At 34.8% G+C, this 19,805-nt stretch overlaps 2 protein-coding genes and 1 long non-coding RNA gene across 17 annotated transcripts; 2 read left to right on the top strand and 1 right to left on the bottom strand.

The window, feature by feature from the left end:
- The first annotated feature begins 49 nt into the window (after positions 1-49).
- On the top strand, positions 50-1,127 carry LOC113733488 (uncharacterized). Its single transcript, XM_027259856.2, has 2 exons — positions 50-472; positions 702-1,127. Exons 1-2 carry the CDS (start codon positions 242-244, stop codon positions 969-971), a joined length of 501 nt encoding a protein of 166 aa, XP_027115657.1. The 5' UTR covers positions 50-241; the 3' UTR covers positions 972-1,127.
- Positions 1,128-3,438: 2,311 nt separating this feature from the next.
- LOC113731255 (bifunctional phosphatase IMPL2, chloroplastic-like) lies at positions 3,439-6,175 on the top strand. Of its 2 annotated transcripts, XM_027256409.2 has the most exons (6): positions 3,439-4,021; positions 4,111-4,189; positions 4,564-4,658; positions 4,748-4,797; positions 5,341-5,465; positions 5,614-6,175. In XM_027256409.2, exons 1-6 carry the CDS (start codon positions 3,664-3,666, stop codon positions 5,732-5,734), a joined length of 828 nt encoding a protein of 275 aa, XP_027112210.1. In that variant the 5' UTR covers positions 3,439-3,663; the 3' UTR covers positions 5,735-6,175. The 2 variants fall into 2 exon arrangements, with proteins under 2 accessions (XP_027112210.1, XP_027112211.1); XM_027256410.2 differs by lacking the exon at positions 5,341-5,465.
- A 4,280-nt stretch (positions 6,176-10,455) lies between these two features.
- Positions 10,456-19,695, bottom strand: LOC113729763 (uncharacterized). Of its 14 annotated transcripts, XR_011840289.1 has the most exons (12): positions 19,072-19,694; positions 18,815-18,858; positions 18,003-18,051; positions 16,609-16,664; positions 15,336-15,410; positions 13,428-14,688; positions 13,230-13,352; positions 13,083-13,130; positions 11,916-11,990; positions 11,560-11,625; positions 11,243-11,474; positions 10,456-10,702 (listed from the first exon to the last, which is right to left on the bottom strand). It is a non-coding gene; the product is annotated as an uncharacterized lncRNA (long non-coding RNA). The 14 variants fall into 14 exon arrangements; XR_011840293.1 differs by adding an exon at positions 18,558-18,604 and having other exon boundaries at positions 11,243-11,990; positions 17,983-18,051; positions 19,072-19,695; XR_011840290.1 differs by adding an exon at positions 18,558-18,604 and having other exon boundaries at positions 11,243-11,990; positions 19,072-19,695.
- Positions 19,696-19,805: the final 110 nt, after the last annotated feature.

The raw sequence follows: 19,805 nt of genomic DNA, 5'->3' as shown, positions 1-19,805 counted from the left end.
GGCAATACACTTCAGCTTCCTCTGCTAATACGTGTGAGGACCTTCAGTACCATGCAGAAAAGACCGCGGTGCTCCTTCCACCGTCCTCATCCCTCTCTTGGCTTTTTTAAGTCTCCTGCGATATCCAAAATCCAAACAAAGCCGTTATCGCAGCTAAAATTCGTCTACCCCAAGTCTCAGGCAACCTTGAATTTCAGTGCCCTTTTTCTTTATTTTTTTCTAATAACAGGAGACCTGGAAAATGGCTGACTTGCGTGATGAATATGGAAATCCTATGCAGTTGACCGACCAGTATGGCAACCCGGTTCAGCTCCAGGACGAGTATGGCAACCCAATGCAGCTTAGCGGTGTAGCTATCACCGCCGGGACGGCTAGTGCTGTCCATTCTACTGGAACCGGACCAACTGCTGCCACTGGAACCCAGCAACATCAGGAGCAGCTTCATCGGTCTAGCAGCTCAAGCTCTGGCTCGGTGAGATACTTGCCAAGTTACAATGTGTGTGTCTGTGTGTGTATAATGCGCCATCATAATTGTTTGCCTGACAGATCCTGTTAATAATGAACCGTAATTTAACGTAAAGTGTACACGTTTTGTTTTTTTTCCTGGAACTTACATAATATCGAATCAGGCTCCTGTTGAATTTGAATGTTGTTAGCTAAAAGAAAATTTTGGTGGTTGAGTTGTTGAATTTGGTTTATAGTCGGAGGATGATGGACAAGGAGGAAGAAGAAAGAAAAAAGGGTTGAAAGAAAAGATAAAGGAGAAACTAACGGGCGGGAGGCACAAGGACAGAGACGATCAGGAGCACATAGATGATCAGCACGCACACAGCGCCTCTCCTCCAACAACCACCACTGGCAGCGGGACGTCTACTACAGTCGGGGGTCAGCACCGGGAACAGCAGCATGAAAAGAAGAGCATGATGGAGAAGATTATGGAAAAGCTCCCTGGCCATCACGACACCCACTAGAGATACCTACCACAACATACTGTGATCATCGTGTAAAATCTCTCCTGATGCCTAGGAAATCTAGATTATGTTAGGCATTTTGTTTGGTATATATGTGTGATTAAGACCTTGTCGTGCGCTTGAATCTTGAACGTGCATGGGATTTGCTTGGTTTGATTTGATTTGGTGTAATAAATTGTACTAGTGTCTACTGTCTTGCCACAATTATATTACAGTATTTCTTAAGCATTGTCTGCAATACCTCGATAACCCTAAGACCGTTTGAAATTTGGTGCTTTACGGATCATGGCAATTGCTTTGAGACAAACTAGCGTTCTAACTTCTAACTAGAGATGGCAAAATGGGTCGGATGAACGGAGTCTTTTTGGGTTTGGGTATGAGATGAAATTGAAGATTAAAGGTTTAGGTCCAATCTTACCCACATGTAAAATTAATTTTGGCGAATCACCTTGGGATAAGTTACGCGAGCTGATATGGACACACTAATACGTACTAATTCTATTTTCTGATGTTGGTTTATCGACATGTACGACCTGCAATTAGCAACATGTGATGAGTTGCAATAATCAAACCCGCAATTAGCAACATGTTATGATCAAAATTGGAAACTCCCCTTGGTATCCCCTTAGAAAAAAAAAAGAAAAATTTAGAAGCCACTTCCGCGTAAAGCTTTTCTGGAACCCAAATTGATAAGGTGGAAAAGCTTTGCTTGAAATGAATCTAAAATTAGGTCAAGTCTTGAACTTTCTTTCATTTCATGTGAACAACTATTTGGATAAGATCTCCTTCATCTAGGCGTTTCTTTTATTTTCTTTCCTTAATTTTTTTTGTGGCTTCAAAATGCGGTAGGGGAAGTGTCTTGATGTCCAAGCTCTGAGGTCATTGGCTAAGAATTTAGAAGGCCTATACATATGATGTCATGTTTTCATTAAACGGTGCGTTGTAAAATCAGTTCTCCACCATGTTTACGTGTATAGGCCTCATATGGATTTGCACCCCGAGTGCATTCGCCGAAAGCAATTCCTACTTTGAGACTGACTACGTTCTCTCTCGTGGTGAAAGCAATTCTTGATCCTGTTTGGTAAATGAGTTTTTTTGGCTGTTTGTCCAAAAATTTATTATCATCTATTATTAAATTTATAGAAAATTTTTTTGAAGTGTCTAAAAATTTTTCTTTTAAGAGAAAAAAAACTTTCCTTCTTTTTCCTTTTCTTTTTTTCTTTTCCTCTTTCTTTTTTTGACTCTTCTTTTCCCCCACCCCATTGCGTTCTTCTTCTGCCTCACTCCTTGCTAATCGGCGCCCTGTCAATTGTAATCCCCCTCCCTCTTCCTCCTTACTCTTCCTGTTGCGATAAAGGAGAGGGAGGGGTGGTTGGGGAAATGAGGGGGAGGAGATGGCAAGGGAGAGGGGAGGAGGAGAGGGAAAGGGGAAAGAAAGGTCACAAAAAAAAAAGAGGTGCAGCTGGCGGAGATGGTGGTGGGTTGAGATGGGGGATGAGAAGAAGAAAGGAATGAAGGAAACTTTTTTGTGTGTTTTTGGCTACTTTAAAGAGTATAGTTTAAAAATTTTGAGGAGTTTTTTGAAATTACTGTAGTTAAAGTAATTAAAAAATTTGGCCAAAACCTCCGCTTCCAAACCGGGCCTTATTTTGAGACTGACTATGTTCTCTGTACGGGTCGAGTAGTTGGAAGTGTTCTTATTGAAAATCTAATTACTACATTCATTTAATTTGTTTACAATGTCATACAAACAGACTCCTATACAATGCAAGGGACGTAATCTTCTTGTTGTAAAATAGTGTAAGGGTCGAACTTGTCTATTACTAGGTAACGAGATTAATCTTGTAAACATTGATAGTTTATACACATAAAACTCGTCTATTAATAGTTTATACATGTACGAGGGCATTTCACTTCAAGGTTAGCAATCGTGTTGGATAATCAGGTAGATTGGATGTACGAGTATGAGTTGAATTAACATGTCTATCCCACGTCCATAACCCCCATTAAGTACGTCTTTTTTTTAAGGGTAAAATATAAAAAAAGTCCCCTGTGATAAATTTAATATACAGAAAAGTCTTTCGCGATTTCAAAATATACAATACAGCACCCCGTACTTTGAACTAAATTGTAAAAATGACGAAATCCGTTAAACTTAACAGAAATGACAATAAATATACCTGTTCTACCTCTTAACACTCAATTCTCTCTATCTAGAGAATAAAACAAATAATTTTTGAATTGTTTTTTGCCTAATTACATCAGGGTATTTTGGTCATTTCGTCTATTTTCATTAAGTTTATCGGATTCTGTCACCTTTATAATTTAGTTCAAAGTACGAGGTGTCATATTGTATATTTTAAAACTATAAGAGGCTTTTCTACCGATTAGGTTTATTACACGAGACTTTCTTTTTTTTACCCCTTTTTTAATAAATAGAAAAGCCCATATCAAGAGAATCCGCTATTGCGTTTCGTCACCCCAATAAATGAATAAATAACTCTGCAAAACGGATCATCGTCAACGTCCACTGTTGATACCGGAAAAAAAAAAAGCAGCAGCAGCAGCAACAAACCCTCGAAAGTGCTCACCTTCTCCACTCAATAAGCTGCTCTGTTTCTCCTTTTCTTCAAAATCAGCTTTCTCCATTTCTCTCAACCTTTTTTCCCGCCTTTTTAAAGCCCTTATTCACATGCAGCTCCAAATGCTTTCCAACCCTCGGTTCCTTGTTAACCCGAATCGGAACTCTTCTCTCCCTTCTTTTTCTTCTCCTTTCCTTTCTCCTTCCAACAATCTCACCAACTTCTCTTCAATTTTTCGTTCGCCTCCCAATCTACTCTCAGCTTCTCTACAATCCAAAGTCCTCACCTCCGCAAGGATGTCTTCCAAGTCTGCACTTTCCGATAATGCTCAATCTGTTGAGTTAGGGCTCGACGATTGTCAGCTCGATCGCTTCGCAGCTGTTGCTAACCAGCTGGCCGACGCCGCCGGCCAAGTTATCCGCCAGTACTTCCGAAAGAGCTTCGAAATCCTCGATAAAGAGGATTTAAGTCAGTAGTATTCTCCTCCTGATCATTCTCTGCAATTTTTTATTTGCAGCGGGCAGTTAAGATTTGAAGGTTTTTTGTGATACTTTTAGGTCCTGTTACAATTGCTGATCAAGCAGCTGAAGAGGCAATGGTCAGGATTATACAAGAGAACTTTCCTTCCCATGCAATGTATGTTCTCTTAGTTTGGTAGGACATTGCCGGTTGATTTATGGTTTTACTTTTTATCCTTGTTCATACTAGAAATTGGACTGGTACTTTGATTATGAGTGGATAAAGTTCCGTATTTAAACTGGATGGAAAACCTGCCTTCCCAAAATAGTCGTGTTTGCTCTCTCGTGAAATAATCATCTCTGGGTTTTTCACGAGTGAATATCCCATTAAAAAAAAAGGGAGAAGGAATTTATCGTATTTGGTGTTCTCAATGTCTTGATTTTAATTAACCAAAATAACCCTTGGCAACCAACTTGGATCTTTGATGGTTGTTGTTCGAGGCCTTGTGAAATGTTATTCCCAAAAATTATGTAATGAAATGCTAATTGCAGTTATGGAGAAGAGAAGGGTTGGAGGTGTAAGGAGAAAGTTGCGGACTATGTTTGGGTATTGGATCCAATTGATGGAACAAAGAGCTTCATCACAGGTACTGCTCCTTTTCCCCCTTTTACTGTTGACTATTGTTTTCAACTAATTCAGTTCACTGAGCATATTATTTTTTTGCTTGCAATACAGGAAAACCATTATTTGGGACTCTTATTGCTCTATTATACCAAGGAAAACCGGTATGAGAGATGAGCTATTAACCTCTGTTAATATCTTGTCCATCAGTAACTTGTTAATATGCCATTACCTCAAAAAATACTTTGGTCAATGGCCATGTATCTCGTCTCTTACAAAGCAAGTACATTCTTGGGGAAATTTTCTGGGTAGAATCCAAGACAAATAGTTGAGCAAGAAATTTCTCATCAGGACACCAGAATGTAGTCCTGAAACAACTATCATTTTACATGGGGCGAATGAAGTCAGCCAATACATTTGTTTACTCTTTTTAGATAGTGAGCTCTATTATCTTTACACCTGACTTTTGTTACTTGTAGAATGCCCAAATACCTGTACATCTACAATGACCTTAGTTCATTAGGACTTCCTGAGTTATTGACTTTGGATTGTACTGCTGTGTAAATTTGTCTAAATTCTTTCTTCTTTTTTTTTTTAGTTGAATCACCTAAGATTGTGCCAAGCAGCCATCATGTAAAAGAGAACTGTGAAGGATAATCATGTTAAAATATAACCAACAAAATATAGACGTCTTCTCTTTCTTTCAGGTTCTTGGCATAATTGATCAGCCTATTTTGAGAGAGAGATGGGTTGGATTAAATGGGAGGAAAACTACTTTAAATGGACAAGATATATCTACACGTGGCTGTGCAAAACTCTCACAAGCTTATCTGTAGGTTTTATGCATCCGATCATGCTATTTCTCCACTCTTACCTTGTGTTGCATCCATTGTTCTTTCAAAACTTTTTAATTTGTTCCAGCAAACAAATAGGTATTGACCTGAATTTCTGTCTTTGATATTTCCATTATTCTGTCTTAGGTACACAACCAGCCCACATCTATTCAATGGAGATGCTGAGGTGGCTTTTGCTCGAGTCAGGGATAAGGTTCATCCTCTATGTCCAAGAAACAATCAGATAGATGCGTATAAATTTCTATAAACGTTTAAGAATGTTGCGTAACCTGTCATGGTATCAGTTAAGGGTGGTTGCTGTGCATTGCATACATGCACAAGCACAAAAAAAGACAGATGCATATAAATTTCTATAAATGTTTTGAGAATGTTGCTCTACTGTCATGGTATCGGTTACTGGTGGTTGCTGTGTGTTGTATACATGCACAAGCATACTATATGAAGATGCAGCACATGAAGATGGTTAACGATCCAGCTTATGTTTATCTTTGTTTTTCTTTCATGTGTTCTTGAAGATTTTTTGTTCTTAGAACTGTTGCCTTGCATTGCTTTTAGGCTCTTTTGATGGACATGCTTTATTTCCTTACAAGCATCTTAGAGTTGTGCTTCTGTTGTAGTTGATAGATATCCTCTTTCACTTCCTTTGTAAGGCAGTTTGCCATATATTGGAAAAACCATTGTTCATGGATCTGCTCTACAGCAATTTCCGATTGAAGAAGCCACAATATGATTTAGATAATAACAAGCCATTAAGGATCTTAATCTGTTTCAGATTTATTATGGGAGACTATGTACTAATTGATTTGAGGTTAAAGATGCTTGCTTTCAACAGCTAACTTGGAGTATTTGTAGTCCTCTCTCTTTTAGAGAAAGTAAAGATCTAGGATCAAGTGATGATTGAGGACTGTACTACAATACTCTTGGGAAAGTTTATCCTGTGACTCCTCTCCAAAGAAAACTGTGTCCATTGCTTTGAGTTGTATATAGACCTAATATGTATATTTTTAATTGCTTGTGCAGTAGTACATTGAGTTCTCCAAGTATTTATAAGTACAAAATTACATTATTTGTTTGCCTTTTATCTTATTTTCATGTCATGCAGAGATTAAACTCTTTATAGTGTGCACAGTGCCAAGTAATCAGAGAGCATCTGTTTGTTATCAGACGGATGGATTTTTTTTTTGGGTATTTTTAAAAAATTTTACAGTAATTGTGTATATGAAAATTATATGAAAATTTTTTACTTTAGATGTTTTCTGGATTATTTTTAGAGGTATTTTTAAAATATATTTTGAAATATTTTAATAATTATAATTTTTTTGAGGTATTTTTTTAAAAATTTTACATCATCCATCGCCACCACTACTCGCCCTTCTCCTCCCCCCTCTCTCATCTTTCTTCTTTTCCTGCTCCTTCTCTCTCCCTAGACTATAAATATTTTGATAGTCGATACTTATCAGCGTGCTAAAAAAATCTCTTTTCTATGCTTAAGAACCTGTTTTTAATTAAAATGACAATAATTTTTTAATATAGATTGTTAAGTGCCAAAAAGAGTAATTTTGGATATCATCGAGTGGTGTTGAAATGCAAAAAATTATTACCCATTATTTTTATCGTAAATTTTTTATGGTAAAAAAAAAACAAACATGATTGCAAAGGATTCTAGCATTACGAATTTATCTAAACTCGTACCCCTTGACTAGTCCAGGTTACCCCATCTCTAGTGACCTCAAAATTTTGTTAATTGAGATAAATTTTCAAATACATGTTATTGAAAATTAAAACATCTCATAGAGAAGATATATTCACATTTTTCCGCTCTATTTTTATAAGTGATCCTTATTGTGTTCCTTTCAAATCAATTATCAACACTTGATCCTATGAATATTTTCTAACTCACGAAGTCCGCTCCCTTTGAATTTGTTGTTTTTTGAGAGTATTTTTGAAATATTTTACTGTAATAGTGTATATGAAAAGCTTTTGATTATAGATCTTGTGATGTTTTTTGGGATATATTATGGGATATTTTTAAGGCTCACTAATTTTTGTGATATTTTTAAAAAATTACCACCACTCACCATTGCCACCACTTCCTCCTCCTTCTCTTTCTTCTTGCTCCTTCCTTCCCTTTTCTTCCATCTCTTTCCTTCTCATTTTTTTTTCTCCCCTCCACTCTTCCCCTCCCTTTCCCCGCCATTCCTTACCCTTCCCTTTCTTCCCCCTCTAGATCTAGCCAAAACCAAATCAAGACCTTTAGTTATGACATCACGACCATATTGCGATCCTTTTGGTCATGATCTAGCCAGGGACAGATTTGGAAAGGGGGGGAAGAGGAGAGGTGAGATGTGGCGGGAAAGGGAGGAGGAAGAGAGAGGGAAAGGAAAGAGGAGAAATGAGGGAATGGTGGTGATGGGTTATGGTGATAGATGGAAGAAAATATAGTATATATTTTTATTTTTTATATATTTGGAGTTAATTTTTATATATTGTATGGATGTGGTATTTTTTGAGTTATTTTTGTTTGTATATATTATCATAACATTGTATATGAAAAATTTATTTTTTCAAAAAATGAGAAATCCAAACGGAGCCGTTGATATTGGGATTATTAGAAGAGGGTTCAATATTGATTTTGACTTGAGTGTTTTTGCCAAATTGAATAAGTGACCAGACAATTGAAATGCCCAAACCCTAAACGCAAACATGAGCTTTAGAGATCCAACTATAGTATGACACAATACCCTGTACTTTGAACTAAATTGTAAAGGTGACAGAATCCGTTAAACTTAACAGAAATGACTTATTGGAATTTTAAAAAATATTTTTGTACCTAATTTTTAACAAATATACCTGTTCTACCTTTTAACCCTCAATTCTCTCTATTTAGAGAATAAAACAAATGATTTTTGAGTTGTTTTTTGCCTAATTATATCAGGGCATTTTGGTTATTTCGTTTATTTTCATTAAATTTATCGGATTCCGTCACCTTTATAATTTAGTTCAAAGTATGAGGTGTCGTATTATATATTTTGTATTGTATATTTTGAAATTACGAGAGATTTTTCTTCTGTAAATTAGGTTTATTACACAGACTTTCTTATTTTTTTACCCCTTTTTTAATAAATAGAAATGCCCATGTCAAGAGGATCCCCTATTGCGTTTGGTCACCCCAATAAATGAATAAATAACTCTGCAAAACGGATCATCGTCGACGTCCACTATTGATAGGGTAAAAAAAAAAAAAGCAGCAGCAGCAGCAGCAGACCCTCGAAAGTGCTCACCTTCTCCACTCAACTAGGAGGCATGAACGCGCTTCGCGCGATAGAAATATAAAATGCGCTGCCCAGTTTTGAACTAATCAAAATAATAATTTATGTAGAAAAGTATATTTTTTAGTATAGGTATTCTACAAGTCTTTTTTTGTCAGCGAATTTTCGTCTTTGGAGGCCAGAGAAGCTTGAAACACACAAAGTGAAATTCAATAAATTTTCCTAGATTATTGGGTTGCAATCACTTGTTTATGCCAAGTTCTAAATAATTATATACAAATGAGAGATAAATTTGTTCGTTTCATTATAGTTTTGCTCTGTCTACGTATATTAAATATGTATCTTAATTAAAATAACAAAATGATATTTTGTATTTGTTTGTCTCTTATTGATACATTTTGTTTCTTAATTTTAAAAAAAGGTTGGCATATTAATAAAGCTTTATAGTTGATCATTTCATGCAAGATTAGATCTTTTGTGAAATCTTTTTCGTTCTGGTGTTGGGTGGGATGGAAGAAGTAGGGAGTCAAAAGTTGATGGTGATAGAGACAGCGAGATTGTAACCCTTCATTCTAAAGTCATAAAGAGCTGGTATTTTATTGGAGAATGAATTTATTTTTATTTTATCCGATAAATAAATTTGTTTATGAAAAAATGGGTACTCTGTTCTTATAATGGAGGAAAGTCATAAAAAACTGGTGTTTTTATTGAAAAATGAATTTATTTTTATTTTATCCAATAAATAAATTTGTTTATGGAAAAATGAGTACTCTGTTCGTATAATGGAGAAAAGTCATCAAGAGTTGGTTTTTTATGGAAAAATATGACTTTTGTGAAAGTGACCGCGATTTGGTTTATAAAATTATAAAAAAAAATTAGAATGAATTTGTTTATTTTGAAAGTTGTAAAACGGTCGTTAAACTTCAAAATAAAAAAAAAAAAAAAAAAGAAACTGGGCAGGGCACTCAAAATCTTCTCAGCGAATTTTCGTCTTTGGAGGCCAGAGAAGCTTGAAATACACAAAGTGAAATTCAATAAGGCACTTCACATTAAAAATGACATTACTTGTTTTTGTATATAAAAATGACATTAATTGTTTTGTATATATTAGAAGGCATTTTCTTTTAGACACGTTAACAATTATGATATACCCAACACTTTTATAGGTTATACAAACGTCATAAAAAGAAAATTAAGATCTAAATTGTGGAACTGATTATAAATTAATTACTGTTGAAAGTATATTTAAACTATTAATCTAATCTAGGACGAACACAAAAAAAAATGAAAAAGCAATGTGCAAAAAAAAGGAAGTCCAAGAATTGAACTTATTTAAAAAATAATGAACCAAATAAAGAATCAATTTTAGGAAAGCTCTATAATCTCGCCTTACATTACTTTCAACTTTTTCTCTATATGATTTCTTGATTCTTAACCCCAAAGTCTTTTTCTCCCATCAAGAATGCTTCAGAAATTATATGATCAATGTTCACTTGCATATTGTGACTGCTATTCATCAGCGATTGAGTGGGTTTCAACTTCATGAGCTAGGAAAGAACATCTTCCCGAGCTTCTAATATACCATTTTCACATTGTACCCTTACCATCATTCAACCAATGTTCAAGCAGAAACATCTATCTAAGCAAATAGAACAAAATATGTTCAGAGAAAGTCACTAACTACATGGAATACAAAAAATGTACAAAACATCATGATCCATAAATACATATAAAAAGAGTAAGGTATATACAAACTGAAATGGCAACAACCTAGCTATTACAGAATCTGTGCTTGAATCCACTAACAACTATAACTACATAATACACATTAACTAAAAAACATCCAATGAAACTGCACTCATAATCAAACGACATGAATGCCTAACACAGGACAACAGATTCCTTCCTCTTTACTGCTTAGCCACATGAGCACTCAGTTCAGCATTCTGCAGCAAAAAATCAGAAACATAATCATAAAATGCATAAGCATAAATAACCAATGAATTCCTAGTCTGTACACACACTATTTATTCAGTCAAAAGCATTCAAAATCATTCAAGAAGAATAAGTGTAATCATTCAGAGTCTGTAATCATTTAGCTTTGATGTGCTAAAAAAGTTAAATGAAATAAAAAGCTTGTGAACTTGGGATGCTCTAAAAGCCAACAATGGTCCATATCCTTTCTTCTAGCGCATACAAACTGAACCAATCTAATAAATAATCATGACAATCATCCAAGTTCATTTCATGAAAAGCAATTGTAAGAAAAAGACGAAACACCATCTACTTAACTCTTTCAAAATTCCTTGATAGATAAATAAGATAAGATAATTCAAAAATTAAGATAAGACAGCTTTTTTCTTAAAAAATAATGAAAAAAAGGCTGAAAAAATAGTACAACAACTCAAGGTATATGCCTAACCTCATTTTTTCTAGGTAAGATTTGTTTTTCATGCAAAAGTTCAGCAGAAATACAGCCAACTAACCACATGTCTACTGCCGAATCATATTTCGTAGCTCCAAGAAGCAACTCTGAAGGTCTGCTCAATACATAGATGAGTAAATTTTCTTGATTGAAAATTAAGTTATAATATCAAAGACATGGGTCAGCTATAAGGGAAAATCATCATCCATGGACTGTGGTTATTGGAGAATGATTATGGTAGTCCAAAATCTGCTAGCTTCAGGTTTCCCTTATATCTATGAGCATACTGGAGCCTGCCAAACCAAAAACCAGAACATAGTATCATATGCACACCTAAAATCCTAGATAATATGTTTAGAAAAGAATAAAAAAGTTAACCTTTGATATCTGCACGTTATTGAGATGACAGTAGTGAAGAACAGTAAGCAGCTACTTCATATAACACTACAAATACATATTATTAGAACAAGTTGAGTGATGGATGCTTTGTTGACAAAAAAAAAGTGATGGATGCTCATTATAACGAGTAAATCCTCCTTGTCCAAGGTCACATACATTGATATGTTGAATTGTAAATCTCAATTCAGGATAATCAGCAAGTCCCGTCAAGCTATGGTCCATATACCCAAAAATCATGTAAATACTGCCTTTGTATCTATTACCTTATACATTTCAAAAACAAAATACCATTTTCGATCTCAGTATTTGGGAGTTCAGGGGCATTGAATTCTTACAGAAACAGGAACCACAAACTTGAAAATTTCTGCACGTCTAGTTACCTTGATTCACTTGCTTATCTACCTCATGATCTGAAAAAGAGTTTATTATATGTAAGACAACAAAACATATAGTATATGTTTGATGTTTATGAATTAAATAACCACTCTGAACATATGGAGAAGGATGAGTACCAGGAGAGGCCACAATCTCTTTCAGTTTAATGACATTTTCATGCTACAACTTCCTTAGAATTTTTATTTCATGCATGGCAGTTACAGGAAACTACAAGAAAAAATTATGAGTGTTCTAAAAAGAGCAGTCATAACCATTCATCCACTAAGGAAATTAAAATGTCATAAGCTAAGAAAATAAGAAATTGGGTAGAATAACAATAACCCTTCTTTTTCATTGTCCATGCGTATCTTCTTTAAAGCAACAACTTCTCCAGTTTTGCTTTCTTTGGCCATATATGCTTGGTTGAAAATTTGAGAGGAAAAAGAAAAACCATGGACTAAAAAGAAAAAATATAAAATAAAAAGAAAAAAAAAGGAAGCTAAGCATCCCAGAATGATGTGATAACAAAAATACAAACAATAATCAAAATTCATGTAACCATCTAAAAGGCACAAGAGAAGGAAACCTTTAAAATCATCAAAAGCAAATCTAACAAAACAGAACTCAAATCTAAGAGGGGAAGAAAATGAGACAGATAGAAACATAGCAAAATCTTTTGATACAACGAGAGGGGGAGGAGAGAAAGCAGAAGTAGGAGAATGAGAGAGGTAGGAATGGGAGAAAAGATAGAGGAAGTTTGAGGAAGAAAACTGCTGAAAGCGGTAGATTAGTGGAACATTGAACTGGAAATATTATTGGTCACATAATTACTAACCTTCAACTCAACTGATACTTATCCACATACAATTCCAAATTATTTCATTGATAATGCAACTAATCATTCAACCTAATTATTTCCTCACACAACGAGTAAACCAAGATCTCAAAATTTGAAATATGCATTTCATTTGTTGCAAAAAATGAGAAAGAAGAGGAAACCAACAAAAAAAACACCAAACCACCAAATGCAACAGGCCAAGCTATTAAAAACCAGTAAATTAGACCAAATTCCCAACACCATTGTCGCCATATTGCGACCAGGAAATGCAAAAACGGAAAACATGTACCTCAGGAAACCCTTCGAAAAGTCAATGAATAGCATCCGAACATCGAATCTGCATAGCATCAAGAAATAGTTGAATTAAAGAACTATTTGTACAGAATTATCTCAAGCTACAATCCACAATATACCATCAAAATAAACAAGCACTTGCCTCTCCAAGACGATCTCTTGCAACAAATTCTGACGGGCTCAACTGATTACACAACACCCATGAATCTCAGCACTATCCTGGCCATGGATTCTTAAACATTGCCAAACCCTATCCATTTCAAACCTGGACAGGATTAATCAAATCAAAAAATCAATTTACTCTAATTCAAACAAAAATTGAAATATTCTTGGTTCTTACCTCATGGCACATGTGCTTTATTTGTTTCCTTGCAAGAACCAAATGTACCGAAACAGCGCAGCACGGGGAAGAAAAAGAAGAAGAAGAAAGCTGCGGCGGCCGAAGGTTTAAGAGCTTACTGTGGATTAGGTTTCTGCGGAGCCGCCCACATTTGGAATGGAAAAGCTTGTTTGAGACCACATTTAAGAGAGAATGAGAAATTTGGTGGCCTTCACAAGCCAACGAGAAAAGCAAAATCAAAGGAAAAGAGGAAAATCACCAAGCTTTAAAAAGAAAACGGGTTCAACTGAATGGAGTTGGCAGAAGAAAGCTGAAATTAACGTATTGCTAATGAAAATGATGGAGACTAAGCAGAAATTAGGTCCAGAAATTAAAAAAAAAAAAAAAGAAAAGGCAGAGGAGAGGAGGGGCGGCGCTGTCTCTGCAAATGGGAATGATGCTGTAAAGTAAAGGGAAGGAGGAAAGGGAGTAACTGAATGGAGTTGGCAGAAGAAAGCAGAAATTAACCTATTGCTAATGAAAATGATGGAGGCTAAGCAGATATTAGGTCCAGAAATTAAAAAAAAAAAAGAAAAGAAAAGGCAGGGGAGAGGAGGGGCGGCGCTGTCTCTGCAAATGGGAATGATGTTGTAAAGTAAAGGGAAGGAGGAAAGGGAGTAATGGAGGTATACGGATAGGGCAAGGAGAGCAAAGGGGAAAGAAGGGAGAGCAGGAGGAAGAGCGGCGGGAGATAAGATACGATACTCTTAGGGTTAGAAAAAAAAAACCAAAAAAAAAAAAAGAACAGGCAGAGGTGAGGAGGATCCCGCGCGATGCGCGGAAAGGATGAGGGGGTCACGTGAGGACGACGAAATCACGAGCGGAACGACGAAACCCTTCGCACTTTATCTACTTACTAGGAGGAGAACACCGCGCACCGCGCGGTGTAATTTTCAGACTTGCCCAGAAATGCGTAGTAGGATTTCATATTATTCCCCATTTATGCCCAGCGTGCAAATGCAAATGGAAAATTACTGTACATCCGAAGGTGAAAAAATATTTGCAAATGCTACCAAATATTCTCAACCTTGTGTAATCATGCCTGTTCAGGCAACAGCATGAAAGAATACAACTGCAAACTGGAACAATGAAGAACATCTCGCAAAACTGCAGGTCTGGTCTTACCATTAGGATTGGACTCACAATCTCATCTTTGAGTATAGTCTATTAATGAGACTTGCCAAATGTCGTGCTCTTCTTCTCCCACCATTAGTTTAAATACCTAATATTCACAATTCATAAATTGCATCCAAATTAATTGACTATATAAGAATTATATCCGAATCCACAGCAATCATCATAAAAAATAATAATAACTACATAATTTTGGAATAGTTTTGGAAATTACATCTCATTCTAAAACCAGCCATGCCACGTTTTTCTCAATTGGAGGCAAAGTCTACAAACTCACCAACAAACTATTACAACCCTCGGCTAAGTTCACAAAGATGTTCCGAATTACAAATGCTTGTAAAACTCAAGAGGACCGTCTTGCATGGTTCGTTTGGACATTTTATTGAACACTTGTACGAGATGAAAGTGGCATAACAAAATATGCATGATGAATTGACCAATCTTTCTCAATTTTCATATATATATATATATATATATATATATTTTTAAGCACTAATATATATATATATATATATATTTAAGCACTAATATCATTTTCCCCCAAAACTATATAGTTTCAATTTCAACACCAGGCAGTAAAAATAAAATCTCTTGATCACAAGGTAAAACATCAATGAAAAGAAAGTACCCAAACAAAAAGGAGAAAAAAGAACTGTTAATAGAATACTGCTTGTAATTGCACCGATAGGAAGACATATTGATCAAGACATAGTGAGAAGAATAGCTGCAACTTACAAGTGGGTAGAGTATAGCCATAACTCCATAGCTAACCAGAGGAGAAAAAGAATACAGCTAGAATACAAGGGGATCCTAAAAGACAATTATAAAAATACAAACGAATAATCAATAATGCATCTAAAAAAAACAGCAAAAGACTAAAATAAATGTATTCTAATTGCTTTGAATTTCAAAGCATCCCTCACAAATTTAAAAAGTTTTCTTCTGCCAAAAGGCTTCAGCTGCATATATTCATCAAATAAAATCTTCCCTGTTTGCTATGAGAGACTGCATAGTGACTTCAGTGACTAAGAGCATTAGTACTTTCGCATCTTTTGTCAATAAAAAAAACTTCCATTTAATAGAAACTAATCATATAAAAGTTTGACAACCTCAACCATTCAGCCGTGTACGAACCAAACTACCAATGCAGGTGAAGGATATAGAAAACAAAAAACAATGATCATCTATATGACGCAGGTAATAATTTACTTAATCACCAACAAATTTGACTGAGAAATCCAAATTACCGTGCAAGCATTAGAAAGGGAAGAACACACAACAAGACCTACTTATAAACAAAGACAGAGAATCAACGCCTAAAGCCCCACTACCTTCAATAATATTTTGTCTAGGAATATGATCCGGAATTAGACTTCTTATAGCATATCACAAAATAAAAGAGGCGTGCAGGGGAAATTTTTATTGGGGGCTGGAAAGGGGAGAGGAAAAAGAGGAACAAGCTGGGTCAACAAGAATGCAGTAGTTTCAAGTTGAAAATACACAGTTCAATGACATTCTAGTAATTGTAAACATGTTAATAGGATCATCAAATAAACTATATGTAATTTTCTGGAGTGGAAATTCTAAAGGAGAATTTAAACTCCAATTAGATTTTAGCAATATGTATTGAAACAAAAGGAAAATAATAAAGAAAATTTTACTAAAACCAGCAAAAAAATCCAGTTTGATTAAAAAAAGGCCAGCCTCTAGTCCAAACTCAAATCCGAAAAATTCCATTCATATCTGAGAAACATAAAATTAAGGACACGATCTTTTATCTAAATTATAGCAGATAGGACACAACAAATAAATATTAAAATTCCACCACGTACTCAAAACAATAGTAAGCATACATCCATGAAAGAAGCAAAAAATTTACTGCTTTTTCAATATAGGAAATAAATGCAATAACATAAACTTGTAGGCAGCCTAGAAGGCAAGCGCTAATTATCATTAAATCACAAGAATTGAGAACTTTATCTTCTTGAAATATTAAAATGTATTTCACCTGGAAGAAGAAACTTAATAGGAGTATTGAGCAAACAAAATCTTCATCATTTGCACCTGCAAAACCAGAAAAATACATTATTAACGAAAATAAATTCATAAAAGAATAGAAAAGAAGAAATTTTGAAAAATAGAAACCAAAGGCTAAGAAATATGCGCATGTCACCATTTAATTTGAGAGCAAGAAGAAGAAACACTAACATCATAACAATCCCGAAATGTTCGGGAACACTTAACTCACATTTCATGTTCAGTCAACCTCTCTTGGTCCTAGCAGTATGCAACAAAATTAGCAAAGGCTACAACAACACATTAAGGATCTTATCAGGAGTGAACAAAGGACATCTTAATTCAAATTTCAGGTTGTCTATGATGTGGCGATTGACATGATGATATGCCCCTTGTATCCAATGCTCTTAGCAATTAAGAACACCTAAGAAAGTGCTTAAAATGTTAAATTTGCACCCAAAAAGAAAGGACTTGGGAAAGTGCAATACTCACAAGTGTGTCCACCGGGAAATTATCTTGTGTAAGATGAAATAATAAGACACATGGCACCTATTTAGCACAAAAGTTTATTAAATCCATCGACAAACACCAGGCCACGTAATTATTTCTTGAAAGGTTTGGATTACAAGCTATATTATAAACTAAGTACTTTTATATCATTGTGGTCCATTTTTCTACACAAATTCAAGTTCTATGGACGTTACCAGTGAATACACCAACTTCACAAACACATCTTTGTTCAAAATCCATTAGTTCTAAGAAGAAGAAACATTATCACTTGTAGAGCAGCATGAACCGCATCATTAGTATATGTCTTCTTCTTACCTTTATAGCTTATAATAGTTGACAAAGTATATAACTTTTAGCTATCCACTTGAAAAATAGATGGACTTGCTTAGGGAAACAAAAAACATATATAACAAAATTAAAGAAAAATACATGGCTGACAGCTGAAATCTAATTAAATTAGACAAAGGAAAGAGAGATCAAAAGACCCAAATATCCCAATATGCACACAATAAAATGCAGTATAGCCCCAATCTTCTAGACTCGTGGGAAATCATCATGACTCCTAAAATCAGATTTTGACATCTTTTTTGTTATTTTGGCTTCAAAAAATTCTGTAAAAAAATTTCACCATTCTAACAGATGAAGAAACTGGAAAGATCAACAAGCAATTAAATTGCAAACTGAACTAATTGTAATTTCTCGTGACCCCTCTCTCTTTCTGGACCCATCACAATCACAAAAAAACAACCAGTAAAATCAAAATAACCATCAAGTAATAATTGGAGACTAAAACTATAAGGAAAAAAAATAAAGAATCACAGCCAAGAAAAATATACACAATGATAGAAAAGAAAACCTTAGAAGTCACTTGATTACCATGCACAAGTTTGATTTAGTTAAAGTGAGCGCGTCAGTGAAAGCTCACCTGCGAAGGAAAAACAAAAAATTTTAGAGAAAGAAAAATCAACCAATAAGTTTGCTAATATTCTCTTGAGAGCTTTAGCTCATAGAGAGGGCATTTAGAAAAAATTGAAAATCAGCAATTTAAACAAACGTGGTCATATATCTCCATTGTTGAGAGCACCATAATAATTCTTACAAACTGCAACAACACAATTGAAAAGCAGTAGCTACAAAACATGAACTTTGGTATTTAAGACCACGTTTTCTTATCCTCTATTTCACAAACTCAAAAATGGAGATTTATACAAACGCTACCTGTTTGTTTTGGCATTTTGCAAATAAATGATCCAGTATGCTGTGCTACTTGAAGTGAATGATTAGGAAATAAGCTCAGGGGAAATTTTGAAAAAATCATAGAAAACTTTTCAGCAAGGAAAGCAGATATTAAGACATTAAAATCCATTATATTTTCATGAGCTCTTTTAGCCTTGAAGATAAAAACATGAAATCAAACAAAAAGGTAATAACCTTTTTTTGCCACGTTTAATGAGTTCTTCGACCTTAAAGATGAAAACCTGAAATCAAATATAAAGGTAGGAACTACTTTTTGCTACTCATATATAGAGAAAAATATATAGAAACCATAACTACAAATTAAAAAAGTGGACAAAAAAAATCCTCCAAATATAAACAGCAGCAACACCTATAACAATAATAAAAAACTTAAAATAGAGCTCAGGAAAAAAAATAAAAGTAAGCACGGATGCAAAAATTAGAAAACTCACCATCAGGAAAGAGAATGCCGGAGAGAAGAAGGACCAAAAATTTTCTAAAAAGAAAAAGGCACATATCAATAACAAGTTAGAAAAAAACACAAGAAAAGAATAATCACACAACAATAAAGGTAATAGTGTATAGGAAAAAAATCGATAATAAAAAAAGTATTTGTCAGATCTTAAAGATAGAAGGGAAAAATAGCCGACTCTCCAAGATAGAAACAAAATGATCACCAATTAATTTGTAGGAAAAAACTCAGGTCTACCTTTTTTCTCATGAAATATGAGACGAACAACAGTTGCCTTCCAATCTGCCCAAAAAAAAAGAAAGAAAAAAAATGATTGAGTAACCTGAAGTAATCATAATTTTTCCCTCTTGTATTAAAAAGATAACTCTATTAAATGAAACAGGAAACATCGAACAGTAGAAAGTTGTAAAAAAAAGAATGCAAAATTTGAATCCCAAGACTGGAGCAAAAGCTAGTGAATTTCTAATATCTGGGCATCCCTAAATTTGATGCAGACCATCCAAATTAAAATTGGGGGTGTAAAGAAGATGTCTTTGGGATGAATATTAGAGCAGATGGGTTCGAGGAATCATGCGCGGAAAAATGAAAAGGGGAAAAAAAGATTTTTAATATGGTTGAGTAATCTGAAGAAAAAATTATGATAGAGTAACCTAAAGTAAAATAAATGTTTGCCTCCCATTCACTGTTATCACTTTGATCAATGGAGAGTAATGGAGCTGGAGCCACGAAGAGGAAGATTTGGACAACAGCGAATCAAGGAAAGGGAAGAAGTGAAAATGAGAGAGAAAAGACGGAGAAAGAAACCGAGAAGAAGGATTAGATAGGGAGGCGCAGAAGAGATTCTCGGGCAGCAGCTTCAGAAACCCTATCTATTGAATGCGGAGGTGAAATCTCGATTTTGTCCTCAATTCAATTCATTATCCCAATCAATGGAGGACTACCATCAATTGGCCAATCAGAAGATGCCACGT

Source organism: Coffea arabica, chromosome 2e (genome assembly GCF_036785885.1).
Source record: "Coffea arabica cultivar ET-39 chromosome 2e, Coffea Arabica ET-39 HiFi, whole genome shotgun sequence".
Taxonomy (NCBI): Eukaryota; Viridiplantae; Streptophyta; class Magnoliopsida; order Gentianales; family Rubiaceae; genus Coffea; species Coffea arabica.
Note: the sequence above shows the minus strand (reverse complement) of the source record. Positions and strands in the feature narration are given on the sequence as shown.